This window comes from Chaetura pelagica, unplaced genomic scaffold, assembly GCF_000747805.2.
Source record: "Chaetura pelagica isolate M959 unplaced genomic scaffold, ChaPel_1.0 scaffold234, whole genome shotgun sequence".
NCBI lineage: Eukaryota > Metazoa > Chordata > Aves > Apodiformes > Apodidae > Chaetura > Chaetura pelagica.
The window spans coordinates 218,084-226,678 of NW_009952967.1; the positions used below are offsets into that span (position 1 = coordinate 218,084).

At 47.5% G+C, this 8,595-nt stretch overlaps 1 protein-coding gene across 1 annotated transcript in view; it reads left to right on the top strand.

Annotated features, from left to right (window-relative positions):
- HP1BP3 (heterochromatin protein 1, binding protein 3) overlaps positions 1–5,622 on the top strand; it is a 13,746-nt gene extending 8,124 nt beyond the window's left edge. The window contains exons 9-12 of the mRNA XM_009995742.1: positions 495–654; positions 3,123–3,234; positions 4,163–4,300; positions 5,109–5,622. Coding sequence (XP_009994044.1) covers positions 495–654; positions 3,123–3,234; positions 4,163–4,300; positions 5,109–5,394 — 696 coding nt within the window. The 3' untranslated portion in view covers positions 5,395–5,622. The remainder of the gene's footprint in view (positions 1–494; positions 655–3,122; positions 3,235–4,162; positions 4,301–5,108) is intronic.
- Positions 5,623–8,595: the final 2,973 nt, after the last annotated feature.

Genomic DNA, 8,595 nt, shown 5'->3' on the forward strand with positions numbered 1-8,595 from the left:
AATTCTTTGCTGTGAGGGTGGTGAGAGCCTGGCCCAGGTTGCCCAGGGAAGCTGTGGCTGCCCCATCCCTGGCAGTGTTGAAGGGCAGGTTGGATGGGGCTTGGAGCAGCCTGGGCTGGTGGGAGGTGTCCCTGCCTGTGCAGGGGGGTTGGAACTGGATGGTCTTTAAGGTTTCTTTCAACCCAAACCAGTCTGGGATTCTGGAATTCTGTATTTCCTTCCCTGAGTGACAGACCCTTAGCTTGCCACATCCTTGCAGTGTGTTTGGGGACTTAGGACAATGTGTTACCAGTAAAAAGCACACCAGGCCAGTTGACTGATAGGCCTGTCTTCCAGTTACACCTGGGAGAGCAGCCTTCCCTGTGCAGTGTTTTAATATAAAACATATCTGTGCTAATGCAGGAGCGCCGACCCACCTGGTGCAGAGGAGCTTGTCCTGACCTGGTTTGGGAGAATTTTGTCTTGATGCTTTTCTCTTCCTCCTTGGAAAATAGCTGAAGAAGTCAGGGGAGAAGCCCCTGCTGGGTGGGACTCTGATGGAAGACGCCATCCTGTCGGCTATTGCGGCCATGAACGAACCGAAGACCTGCTCCACCACAGCCCTGAAGAAGTATATCCTGGAAAACCACCCAGGGACCAACTCCAACTTCCAGGGTAAAGTATTTCCACATGCTGAAGAAGAGCCTTGCAGATGTGTCTATGCAGCACCTTTAAAACCTTTCTGTTGAGCTTGCTGGGGAACTGACAGCTGCTGGGCTCTTTGTGCTGCAAAGATGCTCAGTGTTTTTAATTTCCATCAGTTCCTTTCAAGCCTGACAAAGGCAGGTTTCTGAGACATAATGCATGTTTCTCTTGTCTAGAGCACATTCCCAGGAAGGGGGAATAGCATTTGAGTAGTTTTATTGTTCTTAAATCACCAAGTGATTTCATCTGTCTCTCTGTATTTTGAAAGGCTGCAGTTTGGCAGAAAATGCAGTTCCTGTTGCCTTTTGCTTAGAGAAGTTGCACGTTCTAACTTTAAAAAACAAATTCACAAGCCCCACCCTCTTGTTCATTTGCTTGAGGTCCCTATTTGGCTATGCTTTTAAAAGGTTAAACTAGTGAAGAGAAACTAAACCTGTTGTTTGGAAAGAGCTTTTGCATGTCTTTGTTCCCAGGAATGACATTAATGTGTGTTTTGACTTTTGCATTAGCAGAAGCAATGTTAACAGAGACTTTACATCTTCTAATTATTTGGTCTGAGCCCCAATGCAGTTGTTTCATTGAGGCTGGAGGTCATTTGAAGCAGGATGAGCTAACAGCAGTCTCAACTAGAAGTCAAAACCCAAAAATAGATCAGTTTTTCCCTGTGGTGTCACAGTGCTGGTGCCATCCCTCAGGACAAGGGGCTGATCCTCAGGAGAGGAACTTGCTGATCCCACAGTCTGCACCTGGAGCAGGGATCAGCACAGCCCTTTGCAGGGCTTACAGACACCCAGAGGAGCCCAGGTTCCCTTGCAGCAGTGTGGGCTGAAGAAGTGGCCTGAGCCCTTCTGCCCATTAGGGACTGATGTCAAGTGTGCCTTCTTCATCCTGGGGCATGGAAAAGGGTTTCCAGCCTCCTTAAGCCCTTGAACAATTTATCTGCAGGACTGCTGGAAGTGCCCTTGTCCTTTGAGGCTTGTCTTTAGCCAGCCTGCAGTGCCTGCCAGTCTTGCAAGTCAGATAAGGAAATTTCAGCTTGCAATCTGTTGTTTTCTTTCTCCTTCCCTTACATAAAAGAAACGTTGATGATCTCTGCTGTGTTTTAAGGAGGAAGATCCAAGGAGATCAGGAAGCAGGCGGGTACACACTGCAGAGCCAATGCTCTGCACCCTCCCCCTTTTATTCCTCATACTCATAACTGGACTTGACTGGAGTAAAATCCTTTACATGCTGCTACTGATCTTTGGTACCCAGAGTAAAAACAGCCTCATTTTTGTGTGTTACTCCTGGTTTTTAAAGACTTCTTGAACCATGATGATCCTAATGTTGAAACACTAATACTTAGATAGATACAATCAATTCAGTTGGCTGTGCAAGCTCCCCCAGTGCCATACAAAAGAAACCATTTCAGCAGAGGGAGCCTGTGGGCTGCTGAAGGTGTGGTGCTGGCCCAAAGGATCCTCTTGCTGAGAAATGCCAGTTGTTGCTAAAAGCTCTTCAGGAGTGTTGAGTTCAAGTGGTCACAGGGAAAACCTCTGCATTAACCATACAGAACAGATCCAGCTGACAGCTCAGCCAGCATGTTTCTTTGGATCTCTCTCTTTCTATTCCTCCAGTGAACCTCTTTGGAATGTGCTTGAGGGCAGGCCTTGCTTTTCTCTTGCTTTGGAGTGAGCTAAATATGTAAATGGTCCCTCTGATTCAAGCTGAAAATGGTTTTGAACTGACTAAACAACTTCAGCCCTTTGCCAGAGACAAAGATGCTCTCTACTTGTGCAGTTTCAGCTACAATCCTTACACAGTGCACAATGGAGCAGAGGAGTGGAATCAAAAGTGTTCTTCATATTTCTAGATACAAAAAAAACCACTACCCCAAACCACAGACCAGGGACAGATGCACCATGGAAGAAATTTAGAACAGGAGGAGGGCACAACCAGGGTAAACACTTTGAAGACCAGGCTGAAGAAAGCTGAGACTTGGGTTAACTTTGAGCAGTAGTTACATGGTACTGTTAAGTGCATGTATAAAAGGGGATCTCTTGATCATGACTTCAGAAACCTGCTCTGTTCTTATCATCTTCCTCTGGAGAATTTAAAGCCACATTTGCCAGGTGGTCGGGAACAAACACTTGTATCTTCTACTTGAAAATTAACAGCAAGAGGATTTCCTTTTGAATAAGACATACTAAAGCTTCTAAACACAGTGGTCTAGCTGTGTCTTAGCCACAGCAGCTGCTTTTTGAGTGCAGAAAGAAACATCTGGTGATGTCTTCAAAAGCCGTGGGTCCTCAAGTGCTGTTTGGTTCCTCTGAGGTGTCCTGGGCAAAGGAGACTTCATGCTGACTCCATCTCTGATCCCAGGGCACTGCAGAGAGCAGTGAGGTTAGACAAGTGGGTCAAGGCAGTAACACAACTTCTCTGTTTCATTATTTCCACAGTTCATCTACTGAAGAGAACCCTGCAGAAATGTGAGAAGAATGGCTGGATGGAGCAAATTTCTGGCAAGGGCTTCAGTGGGACCTTTCAGCTTTGCTTCCCTTACTATCCTAGGTAAGGAGCTGGGCTGTAAAATGATAGGCAAGATAGAAATGGTGTTCAAGTTAGGTGTTTCATGGGCCAGCCAGACAGCCCTGCTGAAGTTCACAGGTCAATCTCCTGTTTACAAGGAATTTTGTAAGGGGGTTGATAACAGATGAACCACAGTGTTGTCACCCATGATAATGACATGAGTAGGTGCCAAGTGTTGTCTCTGGTGGACATAAAGCCCTTTTAACAGCCAAAATACTGGGCTCAATACCCTCAGCTACTCTTGTCATGATCCTTTTTTTGCAGGGTGGGACTATTTAACTGTTCCCATCCTGAAAAAAACTCGCATGAGCAGGGAGGGTGTGTTGTTCTTAACACAAAGATGCTCCCTGGGAGTAGGACCCAGCTGCCTGCCTGTCATGCTGCTGATGTGGAGGAGAGAGAGGTGGGAGGAGGGAAGGTGACCTAGATTAGTTTCTGTGAGACTAACCCAGCCTTTTTCCTGCTGGGAGCATATATTGTGCTGGACCACACAGAGCCCAGGGATGGGGACTCAGTGTCCCACAAAGAACCAAATAGCAGTGTAGTCATTAAAGTCTCTGCTTCCCACCTCCTTTTGTTGCACACATCCTCAGTGGCTTCAGCCCATATTCAGAGCCACTGAAGTCTGATCTTGGCCCTTTGCTGTCTGCCTTCCTGGGTTTGTGCAGAAGGAGCAAAGAGGAGAGAACCAGAGAAAGGGCAGCTCAGGGCTGGGGCATTCCTGGTGACTGAGCTAAATAACACTGGGTTTGGGTAGCAAACAGATGTTTTTGGGGTATTTCTGGATTAGGCTGTAAGCTTACAGGAGGACAGGCAGCAGTGCCTGGTGGGAGCCAGGGTTCCCCAAGGCTTGCAGACTCTGGAGTGGTATCTTCAGAAGACAGTCACACTGACAAGAACCCTCTTGCAGCCCAGATGTGCTCTACCCAGAGAAGCAGCAGGATGAGGACTCGGAGGAATCTGATGAGGATGAAGAGGATGAATCTGAGGATGAAGAAGAATCTGAAGAGGAAGAGTCTGAGGAGGAAGAGCCACCACCAAAGAAGAGGTATGGCAGCATGAGAGACAAATGGGCTCTTTTGGATTAAATACAAATGACTGTCACAGCTGCAGAGCACAAAGGTTTGTCTCTTGCTGTGGTCATTTGTCCACAAGGCTGTTGTTTAGGAGTTGTTGGAAGAAGTTTCTAATTATAGTTGGACTCCTGGAGCACTGTCAGGATGAGGACTTCTCCAGGTGTGTACTCTGCAGAGGGGTTGCCTTGCTCTGGAGATACTGATCTCCCTTAGTCCAAAATTTGAAGCAAACTTCTTTTTCCTCCAGATTAAAAGAGAACCTGTAATTTATTCTTCAGTCTCCTGAAGTTGCCTTTGTGCTTTACAGAAGTGTGATGTTCCACAGGAGACTTTTTCTATTTATTGATTCCTCAGGAAAACTTTCTCCCTGTTTGCAGTTCTGTAGCCAGGTGTGGAACTTGCCTCACTCAGAATGTGGGTCTAAGATAAATGTTTTGCTAAGTGATAAAATTCCATGTAGGGAAGACAGTTAGTGCTTGGGTGTCTGGTTGTTCTGCCAGTTGATTAATTGTCATGATTTGTGTGTTTCTGCCTAATGAAGGAGTTTCAAACCTTGCTGGCAGAGCACTGAGAGGTCTCAGTGAGGTGAGATCCACCAGCAGAGTTCCTGCTCCTTGGGATTTAGCTAATGAAATGTATTGCTGCAGAGAGGAGCATCCGTGCTGATGAGGAACAAGGATGCCAAGATCTGCTTCATTTATGCAAATTGATGAGAGCAGCTCTGCTCTGGGAAGCATTTGTTCCTCCACTGAGATCTTGTGCTGCCTTTCTTTCTGACAGGATGCAGAAGCGGCCGCCTCCGAAATCCCGCAGCCGGGCCCCCCCGATGAAGCGAAGAGAATCCAAACCCAAGCCAAGAAAAACCCCTGCAGCCCACCGGGGCAAAGCAAAGCCCCCTCCCAAGGTTAAAACCCCTGCCAAGAAAGCCAAACCAGCAGCCCCAGCCATCAAGAAACCCTCTGGTGGCAGCTCTTCCAAGAAACCAGCAGCCAGTGGGAGGAAGGAAGTGAAATCCTCTGCCAAGGGCAAATCCACCATGAGGAAATCTCTCCGGGCAAAAAAGTAAAATCTTTTCCACTGTCAGGGAATCCCATGGTCAAATCCACCATCTTGTTTTATAAGTCAATGTGCATTTTTATTTTAGTTCTGATGCTTAAACACTTTTTTTTTTAATTTTATTTTATTATTTTTTTTCTGGAATGATGGGGAAAAAAAAGCTGAAAACTAAATCAAACCAACCCAAGCATTTGTCAGATCTCAATGCTGTGCCTCGTGCCTGCCCCTCCCCTGGAACAAGTCACCTTTAATTTCTGCAATAATTGTAGGACTTTTCTAGGCCATCTATAATCTGTACATTTTATAGTTGTTTTTCTTGGGCTTTTCGGGGGGAGGGTTGGCTTTTAAAATAAGAAAACTATTCCGAGATCTTTGTATCTTTAGCAGGAACAGGATGACTGGGGGAATGTGGTTCTAAAAGAGAAGGGACAGTGGCAGAAGAGTCCTCCCTAGATCCCTCCCCCTGCATGACAAGGTCCTTAAAGCTTCTTGTGGAGAAGCAGTGTAAATACAGCACTTGCACTGAGTCCTGGTGGTGCTTATGTCTGCTTGGGCACCTTGGGCTCCTCCAGACCATTGAGTTTTGTTTGCTGGTGAGTGGGATTGTCTGGGAACAGAGTGGGCTGGTGCCAGAGGGGCTCCAGAAGGGGCAGTTCTCCGTTAGGTGGGTGATTTGAATTAGTGTTTCCACACCACATCTGTTACCTTCAAACCAAAAGATATATAAAAAAAAAGTCTTCTTGAATCCAACTTTCAAGCATTTTTAAGAGATGAAGAGCCTGAGTTTTGTCACCTCTTGTTTACCCTTTTTTTTTTTTTAAAGAAGAAAAGTTGGAGAGCTATACAGTTGCTAATGTAGAGATGTTGATAAGTGAAGAACATGCAGTTTGCTAAAATAAAATGAAACTAGATTCCAGGCTGGCTTTGTGTGTCCTTTCTCTTCCTCTTTCCTTTTGGAAATGTAGAGAGGAGGGAGTTACAGTCACTGTGGACTGCTGCAGAGGCAAATCTTTGCTAAAAGTACCTTGCCAGCTTGAAAGACCTGGGACTGTTTTAGCCTGGAACCCCTGCCAAGCTCTGTAGTTGGACCAAGTTGTGACCTTTTTTATTCCCCATTTTCTCTGGAGTCAGAGGTAAGGGAGAGGAAAGCTCTGTATGAACCTCTTGCTTCTTTCTTCTCCCTCTGCCTCCAGTCAGTGGGGACAAATCTGTAGTCTTCCCCTAGGTCTCCATCTCCCTTGGAAAGGCCAAGGACAGTGATTCCAGTGTGACTTGATGGTCTTTTCAAATGAATGTGCTTTTGGAAAGAGCTTTGCACATACCATGCTGAGAGGAATTGGAAATACCTCTAGAAATACAATGCAAGAAAAAAAGGAGAAAATAGGCTTATTGAATTTGTTCTTTCCAGTTGCTGTCCCAGTGTGCTAATTCTAACAACTGGGAGTTTAAAAGACTCTTCTAGAAATGCTCTAAATTGTTCCAGACCCTGTAAGGAGGGTGTAAACAGCAGCTTAATAAAAATCACAGTTGATACAGAACTGAGAGAGTGAAAGCTCAGAGAGAAATCCAGAGGGATGTAAAGCAATTAGAATCATTAATGGCTCATTCCTAGGGCTGCTTGTTCCAAACTGGGGCTTTTGTAGAATCATGGAATGGTTTGGGCCATACCTTAAAAGACCTTAAAAGATCATCTAGATCCAACCTCCCTGCATGGGCAGGGGCACCTCCCTCCAGCCCAGGTTGTTCCAAGCAGGAAACATGGGATATGTACCAGGATGAAGAGTCCTCAGCCAGCTGTGGGGCATTTTGTGACCTCTTGCCATTAACATTCCCTCACCCACAACCCCATGGATATTTGTTAAAACTTTTCCCTGGATAACCCAATTTTTCACTCCTGAGTAGGGCTGGATTCTGCTGCAGGGCACCTGGAACTGGAGTGTTGGGCTAAACCAGCTGTTGGCTCCCTTGGTCATCACCACACTCTTGGTTTTGTGGGTTTAATTGCTAATTAGGTGAGTTCTGCACTCCAAGACAAAAAAAACCCAAAACAACAAAAATGCTGTGGGGCTGGTTGTGTTTAATCCCAAGGACCCACCCTCACCTCCTGGGAGCAGCATTTGGGATTGAATGGGAAAATCTTTGCCCCATGGCAACGTTGCCAGCAGAGCAAGCAGCCTCAGGAAGGTCTGTGCTGGCTCTGCTGCTTGTTCTCCCATCTCCACTTCCTGGCCAGACTGGGCTCTGTTACATTATTTCTTCAGCCCCATCTGTCCTGGGTTTTTTTTCCCTTTTTTTCCACTGGTTCTGCCTTATCCCAGACCTGGCTCTGCCAGGGCGTCCTGAGACACCTCAAAGCAGCTGGTGCTGGTGGTGACCCAAGGTTTGAATGCTTCAGTTCAGAACCTCTTTCTCAAAGCTGGAAGCAGTTTTTTTGCTTCAGCCAGAGCATTCTGGGGAGCTGAGGCTCTGGGTGTGCATGCTCACTTCCATAGGATCATAGAATCCCAGAATGGTTTGGGTTCGAAGGGACCTTAAAGACCATCTGGTCCCAAACCCTGCATGGGCAGGGACACCTCCCACCAGCCCAGGCTGCTCCAAGCCCCATCCAACCTGCCCTTCAACACTGCCAGGGATGGGGCAGCCACAGCTTCCCTGGGCAACCTGGGCCAGGGTCTCACCACCCTCACAGCAAAGAATTCCCTCCTCATGTCCAACCTCAATCTCCCTTCTTCCAGGTGTCATCCATTTCCCCTCATCCCATCCCTCCCTGCCCTTGTCCCAAGTCCCTCCCCAGCTTTCCTGGAGCCCCTTCAGGCACTGGAAGGTGCTCTGAGGTCTCCCTGGAGCCTTCTCTTTGCAGCAAGGTTGGAGCCACCTCCCCTTAATTTTTTTCCCATTGAAAGCAGATAGAGGTGGGCAAAACTCCCTGAGGAATTCAGAAACTGGTGGGAAAAGGATCCGGGCAGGGGGTGGCGAGCGAGGGAACACGTGTGTGCGTCAGGGTCAGACATCGCCCCGCCGGGCGCGCTGGGGAGGGAGGAAAACAAGAAACGAACCATCAGTCGCAGCCGCGTTCATCCCCAAAAAGCCGGAGCGGGTCCGTTCGCCGCCGCTTCCCGAGCACCGGAGCGATCCGGGGGGGTGAATTGCGGTGATTCGCGGTGATTCATCGCGGGGAGGCAGGAAAGGAGAGTTCCCCGCCTGCCCCGAG